The sequence below is a fragment of the Sceloporus undulatus genome, chromosome 6 (assembly GCF_019175285.1).
Source record: "Sceloporus undulatus isolate JIND9_A2432 ecotype Alabama chromosome 6, SceUnd_v1.1, whole genome shotgun sequence".
Taxonomy (NCBI): Eukaryota; Metazoa; Chordata; class Lepidosauria; order Squamata; family Phrynosomatidae; genus Sceloporus; species Sceloporus undulatus.
In genome coordinates this window covers 116,897,864-116,918,106 of record NC_056527.1, presented here as the reverse complement: position 1 = coordinate 116,918,106, position 20,243 = coordinate 116,897,864, and the positions used below count along the sequence as shown (strand labels likewise).

General features: G+C 47.3%; 1 protein-coding gene and 2 non-coding genes across 3 annotated transcripts in view; 1 reads left to right on the top strand and 2 right to left on the bottom strand.

The window, feature by feature from the left end:
* Positions 1-2,671: 2,671 nt before the first annotated feature.
* Positions 2,672-2,743, bottom strand: TRNAG-UCC. Its single transcript has one exon. It is a non-coding gene; the product is annotated as a tRNA-Gly (tRNA).
* Positions 2,744-2,928: 185 nt separating this feature from the next.
* On the bottom strand, positions 2,929-3,010 carry TRNAL-UAG. Its single transcript has one exon. It is a non-coding gene; the product is annotated as a tRNA-Leu (tRNA).
* Positions 3,011-6,015: 3,005 nt separating this feature from the next.
* The window catches only part of LOC121933940, a 35,051-nt gene continuing 20,823 nt past the window's right edge, over positions 6,016-20,243 (top strand). The window contains exons 1-5 of the mRNA XM_042473920.1: positions 6,016-6,343; positions 17,474-17,512; positions 18,645-18,729; positions 19,350-19,415; positions 19,663-19,698. Coding sequence (XP_042329854.1) covers positions 6,107-6,343; positions 17,474-17,512; positions 18,645-18,729; positions 19,350-19,415; positions 19,663-19,698 — 463 coding nt within the window. The 5' untranslated portion in view covers positions 6,016-6,106. The remainder of the gene's footprint in view (positions 6,344-17,473; positions 17,513-18,644; positions 18,730-19,349; positions 19,416-19,662; positions 19,699-20,243) is intronic.

The window sequence follows — 20,243 nt, the reverse complement described above, 5'->3', positions numbered from 1 at the left end:
CTGTAAGGGGGGGGGGGGAGCAAAAACTATGGCCAAACAGTCAAATCTATTAGGTCCAATAAATCTCAAATACAGTAGAACGAAAAGGAATAAGAATGTTTTACGAATAATGTCATTGAGGAAAATATGGACAGGAATTGGTTTCAACCAAGGATAGGTGAAGTGAGGCTCTCCTACGTATTGTTGGGTTGTACTTTCCATGATTGTTGACTTAGCAGTCCAACAAAGTTCAAAAAGGCTTGGTGATTTTCACCCCTTTAAACAGAAAAATTACTCATAAGTTCCAAGCAATCCCTTCATGACTTCTTAATATCGGGAACAGTCCAATAACCCACTCTGAAGCAGAAAGAGAGAACAGGAGCTCCAGAATTCACTGGTGGTTTTGGTCTAGAAAGGACTAGAACTGTATCAAGTTTCTGAAAGGTCTTGAAAGGTTTGCTCTCAACAATGTTGCCCCAAGTAAGCAGCAAATAAGAAAAGCAACCTTTTGAGGGATAGTCTCTTCCTCCTTGGGGTAGATTTTTGTTTTGCAAGTAAATGATGCAAGTGTGCACCCAGTTGCTGTGTCTTGTATACCAGTTGGCTAGACACATTTTTAAAAACCAAGGTGGACACAAACGCCTGTGAAAAACATCTAGACAGAGGTATTAGTATTTGACATGCTCAACATGGGTCAGTGTGATGCAGCAGCCAAAAAAGTCAATGCAATTTTGGGATGCATCAAGAGAAGTATAATATCCAGAGGGAGAGAAGTTTTAGTGTCTGCTTTGGTCAGAACTGTCCTGGCACAGTGTCCAGTTGATATCAATAGTATCAGCAATCTGGAACATGTTCCAGATCAGGCTGACCAAGATGGCCAAAAGTCTGGAAACCAAGCCTTATGAGGAATGACCTACAGAAGTGGATATGTTTAACTTGGAGGAGAGGAGACTGGAAGGTGACATTATAGCTATCTAAACGTCTGAAGGAATGTAACAGAGAAGATGGTGCCAGCTTCTTTTGTACTGCTCCAGCTACTAGAACAATAATCAATGGATTAAAATTACACCTAAACATTAGGAAGAATTTGTAAGACCAGTTCAGCAGTGGGCTAGAGAGGCTCAGAGGATGATGCTCCTTCCCTCCTTGGAGATGTTCAAGTTGGATGATAGTCCTTCAAGAGTGTTGCAGTTGTGCACTCCTACATGGCAAGGGGTTGAAATAGATGACCTTTGCAAACCCCTCCAGCTCTCTATGATTTCTCTGCATGACAGAGATTTCATGCACATCTCACATTGCATATACTTTCTGGAAAACGCTTTGCTTTTGCCATTGAGCAGGCGGTTTGGAGCAAGCCTTAGCTTCTGCTGTAGTACCACTGCAAGCCATTGCTTCTGCGGTCTTCCCACTGTTGGATTTTTTGGGTCAAGAGAAAATGTCCTATTTTGAGGCACAAGGCTCAGACCGACAGAGGCTGAAGGGAACAGCTGTGCCTCTCTCTCGTGACCGGGCCGAAAGGAGAAGTCGGAGGGAAGGATGGCGTGTTTTCTGTGAAAATCTGGACTTGTCTTCTTCGATGGAAGAGGAAGTGGGCTGGCAGGCTCTCCCACAACTGGGCAAAGGAAGGAGACCGGAGGCGGCAAAGATAATTTTAGCAAGCAATTTGAGCTTCAACAACTTTTGTCCTGGGATAGTGGTGGAATTGTTGTTGCGTGCCTTCGAGCAATTTCCCGCTCATGGTGATCCTAAGGAGGCCCTGTTATGGAAAGTTTCTTCAGAGGGGGTTTGCCATTGCCATCCTCTGAGGCTGAGAGAGCGTAACTTGCCTAAGGTCACCCAGTGGGTTTCCAAGGCTGAGTGGGGATTCAATCCCTGGGCTCCAGAGTGGTAGTCCAATGCTCAAACCACTACACCACACTCCCAAAATCCTCCAGGAAACCTTTACAATAGGATGTGATGTGAATGTTGGCTTCTGTGTCACCTCCTGTTGAACACAGTTTTGAAAAACACATCTTCCAATTGTCTGATTTGGAAGGGAGAGTCCCAGCTACAGTAATCCTCTGCCTTCCCGCTTTTCCAGCTGCTTTTAAAAGTCCCACTTTCTCTCTCCTCCTCTTTGTCCTCAGCTTACTTCAATTGCTGCAACCTGAGTTCCATGTGCAAATGGGCTTTGCACTCCATTAATCCTGCAGATGAAGTCAAAGGCTTTCATGGCTGGCGTCCATAGATTTTTGTGGGTTTTTTGGGCTATGTGGCCATGTTCTACTAGAAGAGTTTATTCCTAATGTTTCGCCAGCATCTTCAGAGCAACCTGAAGAACGCACAAAAAACAACCCATCAGGTCTTCTTAACTTGTGTGCTTTCTTGGGAATAAGAGTGCTGTTCTGGTTAGTGGTTACCAATGGGACAAACTCCAGCAGAGCAGCACTCTTCCTTTGCATATATATATATAGAGAGAGAGAGAGAGACTGTGTGTGTGTGTGTGTGTGCATGCAAAGGAAGAGTGTTATATAGTCCATTCCTAGCTCTCTGCTCTTGCGAAGGGAGAGTGTTGCTCAGCTGGAGTGTGTCCCATTGCTAACCAGAGGCTGCCACAAAGCCACTCCAAGGTTGCAAAGAGGGATTTGCAAAACAGAAAAGGCAAGAAGGAAGGAGTTTTAAAACAGAGGGGAACAGATAGGCAAAAGGGGCCTGCGTTGGCCGGGAATCGAACCCGGGTCAACTGCTTGGAAGGCAGCTATGCTCACCACTATACCACCAACGCTGCTTGGCAAAAGCTGAAATCCTGGGCGGCTGTAATGGGAGAAGATTCCTGCTTTCTGCAGAGCAAAAAGTTGGAAGCAAGGGCCCAAGGGAGAAGAGGGAAAGGAAAGCAAGCTCTTTCCTTCCTCCTTTTCCTTGTTGCCCGCAAAACCCGCCTTTGCAACTGTCTGCAGCCTGAAAAGGATCTGGCAGCGGTGGGATTCGAACCCACGCCCCCGGAGGGACTGGAGCCTAAATCCAGCGCCTTAGACCGCTCGGCCACGCTACCTCCGCCGGGGCTTCTGGGGACCCAGCCGGGACATTGGGGCAAGACAGTGAGCAATCATCCGCTGCCTAGGCTCCAGAGAGAGAGAGAATCCGCTTTGAGCCCGCATTTAACTGCCAGGCTCCAGGAAGTGGCAGGCAGTCCTCACAGCTGACCTTTCCAGCCTGGCCACTGTTTGCTGGGGATTCTGGGATTTCTAGTCCATAAAAGAACTTTTGCCTTGGGGGATTCTGGGATTTGTAGTCCATCAAAAAAGAAGTTTTCCATCATGGCCGCTGCTGGCTGAGAGATCTTGGGATTTCTAGTCCATGAAACAACTTTTCCAGCATGGACAGCATTGGCTGGGGATTCTGGGGGTTGCAGTCCATAAAACCCTTTCCACCTTGGCCACTTGGCTGAGAGTGTGTGTGTGTGTGTGTGTGTGTGTGTGTGTATGTATGTATATACATACACACACACACACACACACATCTTCCAGAATATATATGTGTATATATGTATGCATGTTATCTCTATATAGTAATTTAGCCACCAACCCCCATTTGCTGGGGAATCTGGGCCTTGCAGTCTGTGTCCGCTGAGGATTCTGGTATTTGTAGTCCAGGGCCCTCCCTTGCCTTGGGTTCCTCTGGGAGCAGTAACCCAGAGAAGCAACTTTCCCATCCTCGGTTTTTTAGTGCCTCGGGTTCGATTCCTGGCCAACCGAAGGGAAGATGCCTTTCTTTCCCTTTCCTTTGGGGTCCCATCAAACTGGGAGGAAACTGGATGTAATTTGTTCTTGGACCCTTCAGCTCCAGGCAGAGAAAGAGAAGGAGAGAGAAAGAAAGAAATCCACATTTCACACTCAATGCACTAGTTTGTAATATATATATATATATATGACTGACTCTGTGAAAAGATTTCACCGATGTTTTCAGAGCCCAGAGCTTGGAAAAGTCAGCATCCCTGGCAAGAACCAGGGAAGGCCCCATTCACACTACAAAATAACCCAGTTTGGAAACCAGGTTATTTCCCCGTCGTTCAGACTTGCACCGATTCCACTCACTCAGTGCAGTTTGCGAAGGGAGCAACCGAAAAGCCCCTTTAAACCAGTCCATTTGGTACCGGATCCCTTAGCAGTCCTTTTTAAAAGAACCACCACAATCCACATCTCCCAAAGTGTGAGCAAGTGATCAGATCGATTCAGATCACGCAGCCGCCGTTTGGGAAACAGAGGTGCCTCCATTTTGATCCAGAATGGTGGCAAATGGGAACTTTGGACCAGGTTTAAATGCCGAGGAGAGATCCGCTGCTTTGAAACGTAGTGGGAATGGTGAATCGGTTTTGAATCAGTTCACAGATGTGCATCTCTCAGTGCAAAAAACATAAGTGTGACTAAGATTCAAAGACATAGCTGTGTTAGTCTGTAGACTCAGTATGCAGAGAGATCTTGGAGCACCTTTGAGACTCAATGAAAAAAGAAGTTGGCAGCAGGATGAGTCAACAGTGCGATGCGGCAGCTAACAAGGCCAATGTGATTTTAGGCTGCATCAATAGAAGTATAGTGTCTAGAACAAGGGAAGTCATAGTCCCACTGTATTCTGCTTTGGTCAGGCCCCACCTGGAATATTGTGTCCAGTTCTGGGCAAAACAATTCAAAAAGGATGTTGAGAAACTGGAGCCATGTGTCCAAAGGAAGGCGACTAAAATGGTGAAGGGTCTGGAAACCATGAAGCCCTGTGAGAAGAGACTTAGGGAGCTTGGGATGTTTAGCCTGGAGAAGAGAAGGTTAAGAGGTGATATGATCGCCCTGTTTAAATATTTGAAGGGATGTCACATTGAGGAGGGAGCAAGCTTGTTTTCTGCTGCTCAAGAGAATAGGACACCAAGCAATGGATGCAAACTGCAGGAAAAGAGATTCCACCTCAACATTAGGAGGAACGTCCTGACAGTAAGGGCTGTTCGACAGTGGAACATACTCCTTCCTCGGAGTGTAGTGGAGTCTCCCTCTTTGGAGGTCTTCAAACGGAGGCTAGATGGCCATCTGTCAGGGATGCTTTGATCTGGATTTCCTGCATGGCAGAAGGGGGTTGGACTGGATCAGGGCCCTTGTGGTCTCTTCCAACCCTATGATTCTAGGAGATTTCCTAGACGTCAGTCTATTTCCTCAGATGCTTTTGGTGGAGTGGAAGCTGAGGATGGACCTATGTCTGGTATGTGAGGATGTCCATTCCAATAGGAAGATATAGCTGTGTTCGTCTGTGGAATCAAATTCAGAATCCTTTGGGTGTGGAGATAATGCTAATGCTAATAATCATTGTATTTCGTGTTTAAAATGCACACTTAAACGCTGCCAGGATGAGGCCTGCTGGAAATGGGGAGCCAAAGGAAGTGGCAAGTCCAGCTTTAAGGACGGTGGTTGGTGGGCAAAGACAGAGAAGGCCCTGGGTCTGGAAAGGAGTGGCAAGACCAGTTAAGCCCAGCCAGCCCCCTTGATGCAGTGGAGCTTGTGGCCCGGGAAGGGAGAGCCTCCCTGGGCTGGCCCAGTCTATCTGAGCCCTCAGTTCCTTGTGTTCCTGGGGTCTGAGCAGATGATCTTAGGGGGACCCTTCTCCCCCAGCTCAGAGCTTTTTGAATCCCTCTCTTGCCAGGGATGCTGGAGCAGGGGGCCAAGAGCTGGGAGAGGCCCCCAGAAGGGCCTGACTCAGTCCAGGCCCCTTCGGCCATCATCAGAACACCCCCAGCCTAAGGCCGTCGAGACTCTGCTTGAAGACCTGCATCCCTCTCCCTCCTGGCCTTGAGCTGGCATCTCTTTTGCTCTGGATCCTGTTCTTTCTTCTCCAGGGCCCAGCTCTCCCCTCTTCCCCTTGGCTTCTCCAGGCTCAATGTCCCCAGCAGCAGTTCCCTCAGCCGAGCCCTGGCTGGCGAGCCTCCCCAGGCGGGCGCAATCTATCTGGGCCTGAGGTGCGGTCCCTCCTCCTCCTGCTGCTGCTCCTCCTGCTGCTGCTCCTCCTCCTGCTGCCGGACGAGCGAGAGGGCGGCGGGCGGGCCTTGCCTTCCTGCTGCCTGGCTGCTGCTGCTGCTGGGGCTGGGGCTGGTTCTCTTCTTCCTCCGGGAGCGATGGGGAGGCATCAGCATCCTCCTCCTCCTCCTCGTCGCCGTCCCCGTCCGGAGCCCCCTTCGCGGCTGGCGCTGCTGGCGCTGCTGGCGCTGGCCTCGGGCTCGGCGCTGCTGCTGGCCTCGCTCAGCCTCCTCTTGGCCGCCTGGCCCCGAGCCTCCTCCGCCTCCTCCGCCTCCGCCCGGCCCCTGCTGCAGCCCCGACCCGACGGGGCCCTCCTCCTCGGACCCGGGCACCAGGTGAGCCGCCAGGAGCCCTTGTCGGACAAGGCACACTCTCTCAGAGCCCCCCCACCAGACACACTCAAGCCATGGGCAGCTATAGGGCTTTGGGGGGGGGGGTTCAGCCTATGAAGAGGCATTCACCCGCCTTTCAGCCTTGTTCTAGAAGAGTTTGGTCCTGGCTGGCATCTGCAGAGACTGCTGCCATGGAAGAGAGTGGGCTGTGGGTGTCTCTACCTACCGACACACACCGTGTGTGACCCTGGGGAGGGAGGGTCGCTTCCCCTGCTAAGCGGTGTCTTCTTCTGGTGCTGAAGGCAAGGCCTTCGGAGGGGGTCCATTGTGGCTCTGAGGCCCTTCGGAAAGAGACCTTTCTCCAGCATCTCTGGCTGCCATCTTCAGAGAATGCTGCCATGGAAGGGCCTGCGCTGTGTATCTGTACAGTATATACTGTATACGTGTATATATATATATATATATATAGAGAGAGAGAGAGAGAGAGAGAGATGGTTCCCGTGTGGATCTGTGCGTTCTTCTGCTGTCGGCTGGCAAGGCCTTCAGAGGGGGGTCCACTTCCTTAGGGACCCTCTCCCCCCCCCCTTTGACCCGGGATGGTTTTCATTTGCCTTTTCTGGGTCCTGATTTTGGTGCTTTTCAGGACCAGGAGCCAAACTTTCAGGGTTTCTTGGTTCCTGTTGAAGTTGCCCAGATGCTGGTGAAACATCTGGAATAAAGTCAGAGCAGAGCTGAGAAGGAAATGAAAGGCTGTCTTTTAGGGAGGACTATAGTCCCTAAAGAGAGAGAGAGGGGGGGGGGGATGAGCCTTGAGGACTCTGGAGACCAGGGTTCAAACTCCAGCTCAGCCATGGAAACCCACCAGTCACACTCTCTCAGCCTCAGAGGAGGGCAGGGATGGCAACACACAATGGAAACACACACACTCACACACACACTTGGGCCAGCCAGCCAGGCAAGTAAGAGCAAAGTTCGGAAGACAATATTGTTAGGGGGTGGGGACTATAACTCCCAGAGTGTTGCAGTGCTTTGAGTCTTGGGACACACTGGAGACTAGGGTTCAAATTCCGTCTCAGCCATGGAAACCCACTGGGTGACCCTTGAGCAAATCACACTCTCTCAGCCTCAGAGGAAGGCAATGATGGCACACCTCCTTTGAAGAAACTTGCCAAGGAAACCCTAGGATAGGGCCTTGGAGGCACACAATATACACACAGAGAGAGAGCAACCCCCCCCCCACCAGCAGATAGACCCCAGGAACAGAAATGCACAGTTGTTGTGGTTCTTGTTGTGTTGGTGGTGGTTGTGTGCCTACAAGCTCCTTCTGGCTATCCTAAGGCAAACCTTTCATTGGTTTTCTTGGCAAGGTCAGTTGGAAAGGGTCAGCCAAGGCAAACCTGTCACTGGCTTTCATAGCAGGACTGGTCCAGAGGGGAGTTTGCCTTCGCCTGAGGCTGAGAGAGTGGACTCACTGTGGGAGTCCCCACAGAGAGAGTGGGACCAGTGTTTCCATGACTTATGGCCACCCGATGGCAAACTTGTGGCTGGTTTCCTTTGCCAGGGTAGGTCAGAGAGGGTCACCTAAGGCAAGCCTGTCCCTGGTTTTCATGGCAAGATACGTCCAGAGGGGGTTTGCCTTTGCCTTCTTCTCAGGTTGAGAGAGTGTGACTCACCCAAGGGTTTGCAGGGTTTATGGTGAGCATAAGGCAAAACTATCAATGGTTTTCATGGCAAGATTGGGTCAGAGGGGATTTGACTTTGCCTTCTCTGGAGGGTGAGAGAGTGTAACTCAGTCAAGGTTTTCCAGGGTTTATGGCGGGCCTAAGGCAAAACTATCACTGGTTTTTGTGGCAAGATTTGTCCCGGGGGGGGGTGCCTTTACCTCCCTTGGAGGCTGAGAGAATGTAACTCACTCAAACTCCCATTGGCTGTGCAGGGATTTGAACCCTGGACTCCAGAGTTGCAGTCTAGTGCTCAAACCACAGCATCCTGCTGGCTCTTAACACAATGTATTAAGAGCCAAAACATCAAGGAATTTTGGGGACACAAAAGCCTAGAAACACACTTTATCAATAGACAAATAACTCCACAAGTCTGGACCCCTGGGGATTAGAACCGATCTTAATAAATAGCTAAGTAATCCCACCCATTTTGAAAGCCAGGGACTAGAAGCCCACTTCCTAAATAGCCCCCTCATCCCACAAATCTGGAGCACAGGGACGAGAAACAGGTTTGTATTATTTAGCCAAACAATCTGACAGGTTTGGAACCCCAAAGACTAGAAATGGACTCAGTCAGTCAGTCAATCAGTCAATCCATACATCAATGATCTTATTTATATCCTGCCTTTTCTGCACAGTGGGACTCGAGGCGGTCCAACAGTACATAATAATGGCCAAATAGTCCTCCCGATTGTGGGCCTCAGGGACTAGAAATGCACTTTATAAAAATAGTCGCACAAGAATCCCACATTTTTTGGACCCTAGAGACCAGAAATGAGTGTTATAAATAGACAAATAATCCAGATGTCGGCTCCAAACACGCAAGAGGGAGGAACGATTGTTGGTTTGGTGGAAACAGAACAGCCAGCGCACACACATCCTTCCCTCGCACACAGACTCACACAAACACACTCACACACACTCACATATGCCCACACGGTCTGTTCAGGGTAAACAGAACCTGCTGGGTCAGAGATAAAGTTGTATCCAACTAGCAAAGTATATTTATAGAGCAAGTTGTAAACAGTGCGGTTTGGGAAGCCATGCACTAGAAGGTGGCGCAGGCTGCCAACTGTCCAGAGCTCAGAGGAAAGTGTGCAAGGGAGAAGTGTGGCCCCATTGTTAGCCACCTTTCTGGTCTGGGTACTTTTAGGACCTGTTGTGGGTGGCTAGTGCTGTACTGTTGTCATTTTTGTTGTGTAACTTCAAGTCACTTCTGATTTATGGCAACCTTAAGGTGAAGCTATTATAGGATTTTCTTGGCAAGATTTGATCAGAGGTTTGCCATTGCTTCCTCTGAGCCTGAGAGAGTATGACTTGGTTGAGGTCACCCATTGGGTTTCCATGGCCAAGCAGGGATTTGAACTCTGATCTCTAGATTCCTAGACTAGCACTCAAACCACTATGCCACACTGCGGCTACTGGTCAAAGCCAGGCTGGCTGTAGCCTCCAAATAGGTTTACTGGGCTTTATATGGCAGACCAAACAGCAGACATCAAAGGTATACCTACCCCTGGTGCCATGACCAATTGACTTGGGAAAATGCCCACAAAAATGATGAAAATCTTGTGTGGCACCTTCAAGGTGCCAACATCTTGCCACTGATTGCAGTCTATAAAAGCTTATGCCAGATAAATTTGGGCATATCAAAGGTGCCATGACTTTCTCCGTGCGCTGGGACAAAATTCTTACTTTAGTGGATGCACAATACCACACACACACACACACACACACATATAGAGTCAAGGAAAATGGGAATGGTGTGCCACGTCCCAATCTCCACACTGGTCAAGCCGCACATAACCACTGGATACTTATTATGGTCTTTGGTAGTGGGCAGAACGGTTTCCGCAAAATACTTTAAATAGTTTTAAGTGGGTCCCTTTTCCCGCTCCTGTGCCTTTGACCACTGCATGACAGACTGAAGTTCAACAGGTGCAGCATTGCCTCAGCAAAGCAGCACAACAATGCGTAAAGATGGGATTTGCAAGAAAAGTCACAGCATGAAAGTTGGAGATGCTCCTTTTGAGTGTTGTATTTAAAATGACAGAATTAATATACCGGCACAACTCAGTTGACAAAGTGACACTGAAGCTCCTTTTTACATTGGCCCCTTTCCTCCTCATCCTCTGGCTAATTAGAAGTTTTCTTTAGCAGCATCAGCATTGGGGGAGGATGAAGGAGGGAGAAACAGACTCTCAGCACTGGGTTTCAGCAGCACATTTGCAATAAACAGTGCAATAAAACAGGCCAAGTCTCCCCTATCTGGAATTCCAAGATCCGAAATATTCTAGAACCCAAAACCTTTTTTTCCTTTATGGCTGAGATAGTGCCACCTTTGCTTTCTGAAGGGTCGGTATACACAAACTTTGTTTCATGCACAAAAGCATTCACAATATTGTGAAATTAGCCTCCAGCCCAGGAGGATACAAGGATGTAATTCTTCACAGATTTTGTTCTTGAAGGAAGCAGTGAGCAATTTTAGGACAGGCTAATCCAAAACTCAAAATGGTCCCCCCGGGTGGCTGTGATCCTGCCTTATTTGCTTTCCGACGGTTCAGTGGACACCAACTTCGTTTCATGCACAAAAGTATACAAAATATTGGGTATAACATTATCTTCCGGCTCTGTGTATAAGGTGTACAGTATACGAAACATATATGAACTTCACATTTCGACTTGGGTCCCGTCTCTAAGAGATCTCATGATGCAAATGCAAATATTCCAAAATCTGAAAAACTCCAAAATTCAAAACACTCCTGGTCCCAAGCATTTCAGAGAAGGGAGACTCAGCCTATATATTTCTCCCATGCATGGCTTACTCTAAAGGCTTAGAGTAGGCCTTGTGTTTCATTCATGCCTGCATCCTTCGCCATGCAAACTGATTTAAATATATGTATTGCAAATGGTTTGAATGTGAGTTTTGTGTTGCTGCCTGAGGAAGGAGGTGAGCTTGAAAAGGTTGCTAAAGAGAAAGATCCAGCAGACCCATGGCCTGAGGTCAGTGCAGATGTTGGGTGTGGGAGTCTGTTCAGGGAGGGGTGGGATGATCTCAAGAGGCCCCTTCTTTCTCAGGTGGAAGATCAGTGGCTTGGCTGTGGCCACCCAAGTGAGAGAAGGAGTTGGCTGAGAGCTCAGCCCCACAGTTTGCCAGGACAACATGCTTTAAGAGACCTTTCTGCTCCTTTGCATTTTGTGGTTTTTATGGACTACAAATCTCAGAATCCTAGCAATCAGAATACTGGGAGATGCTGTCTACAAAAAGCCACCCCTCCACCGTTATTGTTGTTGTTGTTATACTTTATTTATATAATGCTGTAGATTTACACAGTGCTGTACATACAAACAATAAAATCAATAAAGATGAAACCTGCCAATGGCGTACATTCTACGAAATACATATAAGACAATAGATAATAATACAAGATAGAATTAGATGAAATAAGCAGGCAACAGATTAAGAACATCAAATATCAAATCAAACAGAATATCAGATAACAATTGGATAAACAGTCACACAATGCCTGGAAACACTTCCCTGAACAATATAGTCTTCGACTCGGTTTTGAAACTGGTTAAAGAAGGGATGACCCTTTGCTTTGTCTGTATTTGAGGGACTATTGGACAAGATGGTTTTTTGTGGGGTTTTCTAACTATGGGGCCATGTTCTGGAAGAATTTATTCCTGACGTTTCACCAGCAGCTGTGTCTGGCATCTTCAGAGAATGCTGGCATGGAAGTGAGTGGAGTATATATATCAGTGGTGGCGAACCTATGGCACGCGTGCCAGATGTGGCACTCAGAGTGCTCTTTGTGGGCACATGCGCCATCACTGCAGCACAGAGTTTGCCAGAGTTCATTCCTAGAAAGCCAGAGAGGTGCAGCACTTTGCAGTTTGGGCACTCGATCTCTGAAAGGTTTGCCATCTCTTATATATATCCTGTGTGACTCTAGGTTGGGAGGAGTGATTTACGTGTCAATCTGTGTATCGTGCGGTTGTTGAATGGCACAAGAGTTTATGCTTGTCTCCTTAAGTGAGAATTGTGCAATGGTTATGGGATTGCTGGGAAATGCAGTCTAAAACCACATATATCCCCCCCCCCACCGGGGCCTGGACTCTGCTATGCTTTTATTTGAAGGGATACCTGACCAGGGTCCTCAAGATCCTTGGTGCAGTGGGCTGTTGGTGGGGTGGGGGGCATTCTGGGAATTTTAGTTGCAGAGATTCTGGAATTTATAGTCCTCCCAAAAAAGAATGTTTTCTTGTCTCCTGAAGTCGGCTCTGTTCTTATTTGCATGGCTAGTTGGCCAGAGTTGGCAGATGCATCTCCATAGCATGGTGGACTTTTGGCTAGCAGCGAGAATACTCACAGTGGTGACTGGGGGATTATGGGATTTGTAGTATTAGGTGAAAAAAAGCCACATTACTGCTTCTCCTCCCCTTCCTCCTCCAGCAAGCTCTTCTCCTTGTATTTGAGCAGATAGTGGACTGGAGTTTGCACAGGTCTTTTGCAACCGCCAGGTTGGGGTGAGAGTTCAGTAGCAAATGGCAGGGGAAACTGGGAGTTGTAGTACTTTTATTATTATTATTATTTAAGCTCTGATCTGATCTGAAGGGATAGCTTGGCTAGAGTTTGGGACAAGGTTTCTCCTGAGGCCATTGGAAAATGCTCCCTTTGTTCAGCCCTTGTTTGTTAAGCCAAGACCCCTGACCTTGCTGGAGGATGGGGCTTGCAGTTACAGAGGCGGGGAAGGCTCACGCAGGCGCACCTTTTTCCCCAGCCCACCCTTCGGACCCCCTCCACCCAACAGCTGCCCTTGCCTGAGTTTGGAGCCTGGCCTGGGCCGCACCTCTGGATCGGCCTCCCAAAAAATCGCAGCAGTAAAAGCAGTCAAAGCAACCCTGATGTTGAGCGTTTGCAGCTGTTCTGTGCAGATGAGACCCAGTAGATTCCAAACCTGTTTTGGACGTCACTTTCCAGCCTTGGAAAGCTTGACAGGCCCATTTAAAGAACGCCGAAAAACAGCTCCAATGTGACATTTTCCCTTTAGCCAAAAAGGATGTGTGATTTTTTGGGGGGGGACCTCTGAGCATGTGCAAAGCGATTTTATTTTGCCATTGTATCATTGCATAATTGCATGAGAGACCCAGTGTGGCATAGTAGTTTGAGCATAGGACTGGGGCTCTGGAGACCAGGGTTCGAATCCCTTCTCAGCCTTGGCCAAGTCAAGAGGATGGCCAAGGCAAACCCCCTCTGAAGAAACTTGCCAAGAAAACTCTGTGATAGGGTCGCCATCAGTCAGAAATGACTTGAAGGCACACAACAACAGCAAACAGCATCCTCTGAAGGGATCCGCCTTAGTGGAACAGTAGAAGCCTTTAAAAAGGCATTAAAAACCCACCTCTTCCTACAAGCCTACCCTCCCAATTCCTTCTAAGATTATCTTTCCCCTATTGACTTTGATGTATTGATATTCATGATTTTAATATTGTTACTGTATGTTTTTAAACTATGTTTTTGGATTTAATTTGTTTTAATGTGCATTTTTAATATGTGAATTGTGGTATTGTTTTTACTGACTGTCTTTACTGACACTTATACACCGCTTTGATCCTGGGAAAAGCGGTTAATAAATAAATAATTTATTATTTATTAAATAATTAATCTTGCGCATCAACCAAATATGAGCTCAGGGCGTCCAGGCCAGTTTCAGGCCTTTTGGGCTGCATCTGTAGTACAGAAATAATCCAGTTTCACACCACTTGAACTGCCATGGCACAATGCTATGGAATTCTGGGAACTGTCATTTGTTGCGGCTCCAGATAGACTCATCCTTGCCTTGTAGTCCAGTTTCCCTCTGTCTTTTTCTGAGTTCCTCTGTCTTGCTTGAGGCGATAGTGGATTAGGGTTTGTACAGCTCTCCTTTTGGGATTGAGATTTCTGCAGTGATTGGGGGGATTCTGGATGCTGTAGTCTGTTGCTATCTACTGCTCTGAACTGAGGAGGCCAGAGTTTGCAGATGAAGACAGGCTTTGGAGAACAGACTGTTTTTAAGGACATGTCTCTTAACAATGTTCCATATCACTTTTATTTTAATGTTTAAATGGATATCTTTTCTATTACTTGCAATTTTGTAGATAATTACCTTTTAGCAATATGTTTTCCATGTTTTTGCATATATAACAGGGAGAGAAAGAGAGGTAAATGTGGGTGTGCATCTGTTTTATTCTTTTCATCCCACTTCTGGGTGAGAAATATATATGTATATTCTTAAAAGGCCTGGTGCTTTGAACAGATTTGACTCCTGGTAAAGGCAGGAGAGCAGGGAACAAAATTATCTTGGCAACAGCTAACACATTTTGCTGCAGAAAAGACTATTAAGAGAACATCGAATATTCAGTAGACTAGGAGAATTTCTAAATTTGTCAACAGGAAAAGCAAATTAATACATTGTATCTCCAAGTAAGTGTCTGGGAATGTTACTCCTTTTAATCATTTTTGTAGCTGAACCATAAAAAGCTGCTTGGTTTATGTGACATAGCCCCTATACATCTTTAAAGAGATTGAGCCAACAATTCTTATTCTTTATCATGGGGATGTTGTTTGACTGCAAGCCCCAGCAGCCACTAGCCAGCTTCACCAAGGGTGAGGGATACTGGGATATGCTATCTGAAAAATGGCTGGACGGCAACAGGATCCCCACTTCTGCCTGAAGTGGACTTAAAGTGGACACCAACTGTTGTGGGATCAGGGCTGACTCTCCACTCTGCTCTGCATTGATCCAAATTGCAGCCACTTGTTGTTTGGATTATTCAGTAAGGGGGGGGGGCAATGCCATTTTGACCCTAAGGGAAACTGTTGAGGAACCACAGAGTTTGTGACATGGTTGCACCAGTGAGCTGAGCGCATGCTGGTTGCACAGCACACTTGCAGCAGGAGGATCGGCGGAAAGGATGATGGAATGCTGATCTAGGAATATGTCATGTTGCGTGCTGAGTTTTGTCATGTCAGCAGTGCACCAGAGTCCTTTATCACACTTTTGCTTGGCAAGCAAAAAGCAATTTGGGGATTGGCCTGTTCCCCTCCAAAATACACTCTGTGCCTTTGGACCATCCTTTCCCTCTGCTGTGATTAATATGTTGTTTTGCTCTTGTGTTGCTGCTGGCGGAGCACCGCGCAACCTCCAAAAATGTGTGAGCTGCGGGATGTTGGGAAGGTTGTTTGCTGTGTTTCTGTAGTAACCACCTCCGCTCTCCTCCCAAAAATATATATTTCACTCTGCATTTTTGAACTCAACCCAACACCTTTCCCTCCCTCAGGTATGAGAGCTGTCAATTTGCCCTGAAAGTTGTAGCACACCATTCCTTACAGTGCTCTCAGTTTCAGTTTGCAAAAGGGTTTTCTCTTTATTCTTTGCTATATTTGGTGGTTGTTAGGGGGATGATCCCAGTCTTCCTAGAGTGGATCTTGTGTTGCCAGATCTCCAGGCCTGGCCCTGAGTCTGCAGTTTTCAGGGCTCATCTCCAGATGGGAGACCCGAGTGCAAATTCTCCACGTTTTCATAGGAGGGGAGAGGCTCAGCTCTGGACAGGAGAAGAGGATCGGGTGCAAATCTCTAGCTCACCTAATGGAGCAGCAGCTTGCTATGACTTCCAAAGTTTAATAATCCAAGTCCAAAACACACTGAAGAAATACTCCAGTTTGAGACCACTTTAACAGCCCTGGTTCAGTGCTAGGGAATCCTGGGAAATGTAGTTTATTGTGGCACCAGAGCTTTCTGACAGAGAAGGCTAAATGTCAGTTCCCAGAATTCCCTAGCATTGAGCCAGGGCAGTTAAAGCAGTCTCAAACTGGAGTATTTCTGCAGTGGGTTTTGGGCCTCAGTTGCTACCATTTGTAAAGACTGTTCAGCAGTCTGTGTACTTACTTAGGCCTAATCTGCACTGCAAAAGTAATGCCATTTGACGCCACTTTAACTGTCATGGCTCAGTGCTATGGAGTTCTGGGATTTCTAGTTTTGAGAGCTATTAGGCCTCCTTTGTCAGAGTGCTCTGGTGCTACAACAAACTACAAATCCCAGGATTTGATAGGATGGAGCCTTGGTAGTTAAAGCAGAGTCAAACTGCATTATTTCTGCAGTTCAGGTAGCTACTTCTTTCTTTTCTTGTTGTTGTGGGACCAGGGCTTACCCTCTGCTCTGCTCTCCATCCACTTTCTGGCAAAAAGCAAGCTGGCTTGATTAAACGTTCCTTATCCTGTCTCCCCAAGCGAGCGAGAAGGAATAATCCCCTCATTGGCTCATTTCAACATTTAACTAAGATTTCTGCTGTAATATCCAAACAGGACAATACAGTGTGCATATGTATGTTGGAATGAGAAGGGGTGAACAACTATGGTTGGTACTTAATGCATGATGCTTAATGCATGATGATTCCCAGGGGCCATTGCTCTCAGGTTTTGGCCCTGAAACGTCAAGGCCTGGAATGAGCCTGAATGGGCAAATGTAGTATATTCCACTATAATATATATAATATATTCAGAGATTTCATGCATTCCTTTGGAGAGAAGCAGAAACATGTGGTTCAGTTTCCTCTTGAAACACACCCGAGAAGATTTTCAACTCTCGATCGCAACTTTCGAATGTCAGCCGCTGCCACATCCGTGGTCGCTGTGGCTTTTTGTTGCTGCTGTTGTTCCAGGAAGTTTTACTCGATTCTAAGATCCAGCTGCTTTTGTGGCAGAGGAGGCACACCTTGTTTGAACCTTTTCACAGAGCAAAGATTTCTTTCATTATTTACTCAAGGCATTTATCTATCACTTCGCGGCCCATGCGGACTGCATTGGCAATGCAGAATTAATGCAGTTTGGCATGCTTTAACTGCCATGGCTCCCATGGAAAATCCTGGTATTCGTAGTTTGCTATGGCACCAGAGCTCTTGGATAGAGAAGGCTAAATCACTCCCTAAACTACAAATCCCAGAACTCCATAGCACTGAGCCATGGCAGTTAAACTGGTGTCAGACTGCATTAACTATGCAGGGCAGATGCAACCCAGGACTCCCAAGATGATGCAGAAATTTTAAAATTAGATGCATAGATAAAACAAGCACAGACATATACACACTCATTATAATAATTTTTAAATGACAGAGATATTTCAAGGACCTGAAGCCATGTGGAAGAGCACCATCTTGGCAAGCCATTGGTGTTCAGAAGAGAATGACACCAGCCCAGCGTCCAGTGGCAGAGAGTTCCACATTTTTGGGTGCTGCTACAGAGAAAGCCCTGTCATGTCTACACACCAACGCAGGAGCCTCTCTCAAAAGGATGGGGAAGGATTTCTGGGGAGGATGTTTTGCACGATTTGGGGGGAAAGGGCCCTGATCTGTCCTCTTTCCCGCTGGTCTGCAGGAGCTGCTATCCGAGGAAGAAGCAGAGGAACTGGGCCCGGTATGTGGATCTTCTTCTTGGCAACAGTTTGGGCTCTGATCCGGCTGACCTACGTGAGGGGTGTATGCGTACGTGTGTCCGTATGTATGCTTTGTATGTTTGGGGACGGGGGGAGTATGTCTCTGGAACACGTCACCTCTTTGGCTTGCGGTAAACCCTCTTGGCCAGATCGCATACAAAGGCATGGGGAATCTGGTTATTATCTTTTCCCTTCCAGAACTTGGGACCTTACTGTTTATGACTGCAGCTCCCAGAATCCCCCCCCCCCCACCAGCCAGCATGGCTGCTAGCCATAAATCCCTGGCATCATTTCCAAGCTAGACAATTTCTGTGCCAGGCATATGTTGGGCGTCGCATTCTGGCGGTGGGTGATGTGGAGGCAAAGATGGACAGGACTATTGTCCCCACCATGCCTTTCTTTGGCACCCCATTTCTCTTTTTATTTCCTCCCCTCTGTCCTCTTGGTCCTCCAGAGGAGAAAGGGAGGAACAGATCACAGTCTAAGAGAAACTGGCAGATCGAGAAGGGGTGCTTTGGGGGGAGAAGGCTGCACCCACACTGCAGAAATAATCTAGTTTGACACCGCTTAAACTGCCATGGTTCAGTGGTATGGAATTCTGGGATTTGTAGTTTGGTGGGCACCGGTGTTCTCTGATAGAGAAGGCGAAATATCTCACAAAACTACAAATCCCACAGTTCCATGGCAAGTCATTTCCAACTTATGGCAACTCTATGGGGTCTTCTTGGCAAGTTTCTTCAGAGGTGGGTTGCCATTGCCATCCTCTGAGGCTGAGAGAGTGTGACTTGCTCAAGGTCAACCAATGGGGTTTCATGACTGAGCAGGGATTCGAACCTTGGTCTCCAGTGTCATAGTCCAACGCTCAAACCATTTGACTGCACTGGGGATCTTAGGTCTGCCTTTATCTCTCAACCCAGCCTACCTCACAGGGCGCTTGTGAAGCTTAAATGGATATTGGTGGGGTCTCATGTGATGGCAAGTGGAGTATAAACCAAATTGAGTGGCATGTCAAAATGTGAAAACATTAAATGTTTTGCAAAACGCCACATCCGTCAAAATGTTTCCTAATTAAAATAATTAATGGCTGTTGCCTCCCCCTCCTCCTCCCTCTAGGTGGCGCTCTCTACTGGCTGGAACAGCCAAGGCAAGTTCCTGCACCATCTTGCCCAGCAGGGGGCGCTTCGGCAGCGAAGGCAGGGTGAGTTTGGCTCCATCCCTCAAACTGGGACACTCTGTACCTAAGGGACCAGAGCCCATCTGATTGGGGACGTTCAGCAGGGACAGCCTGGTTAGTGCTGGGATGGGAGACCGTCAACTAATCCCAGGTGCCATATTTTGGAGCAAGGAACTGTTTTTGCAATAGTCAGTTAATGTATTCCATTCTTTTTCTGTTTCTTTGGATGACTTACCTTTTGTTAGCAAGAAAATGTATCCATTTCTATTGTGTCTAACATTTTCAGAAAGCGATTGTCAATAGATGGAACATTTTTTGATTTCCAATTCTGGGCCAGTAATATTCTGGCCACTGAAACCATATACAATATTTTCCACCAGCGGTGGTTTCTGCTCTGATTATGTATTTTGTTGGTCATATTTAATAAATATATTTCTCTTACATTGGTTTTAACCTTGCTGAATCTTAGAGAGCCAGCATGCTGGAGTGGGTTGAGTGCTGGACTAAGACACTGGGTTCGAATCTCTGCTCAGCTATGGAAATTTTCTAGGTGGTCTTGGGCAAGTCACACTCTCCAAAGGCACTTTTGCAAACCCTTTGCATCATGTGGCTCTTCACCCATTCAGTCTCTTCTTCCCTTCCAGCAGCTGGCAAAGGGAAGCGCTCCAGATCTCGCCGAACCAGCACCGTCTCTGCTGCGCACTACGAAGGTGAAGAACATGGAAACGTATCTGCATCCCCAGCTCCATTCTTGCCTGTTGACCCACAGATTGGAAAACCTCGGGGGATGATCTCCAACCTCACTCTGGGAAACTTTGGGGAATGGGTGGTAGTCCCTAAAATTAATGGTTCCAAGCCCTTCTCCCCTGGCGCAAGCACGCACTCCTTCCCCTCTCTCCCTCCAAGACTGCACTCATGGTATGCTCACAAAACCTAACCCCAGTTTCTTTATTTCAGTACAAAGCACAGAGGGACGAGCTGGGATCCAGGCAGGTAACTTTTTTTGGACCAGGACATTTTGGGAGGGAGGATAGGAGCAGATGGATAAATGAAAAAACTTAGCATAAAGGAATTAAAGCAATTACAGTGGGTCCTTGGTATCCACCAGAATTTGGTTCCAAGACCCCCACGAATACCAAAATTGGTGGATGTTTGTGGTGGTGGTGGTGCCTTCAAGTCATTTTTGACTTATGGCAACCTTAAGGTGAACCTACCATGGGGTTTTCTTGGCAAGTTTCTTCAAAGTGGGGCTATCATTGCCATCCTATGAGGCTGAGAGTGTGTGACTTGCCCAGGATCACCCAGTGGGTTTCATGGCCAAGCTGGGAATTGAACCCTGGATTCCAGAGTCATGGTCCAATGCTCAAAGCACTACACCACACTTGCTGTCTTGCAATGGCAAACCTCCTCTGAACAAATCTTGCCAAGAAAACTCCATGAATTTCCCTTAGGGTGGCCGTAAATTGGAAACAACTTGAAGGCACACAACAACAACAACAAGTAAATTGCCATCCCTAATGTAAAATGGCAAAATCAAG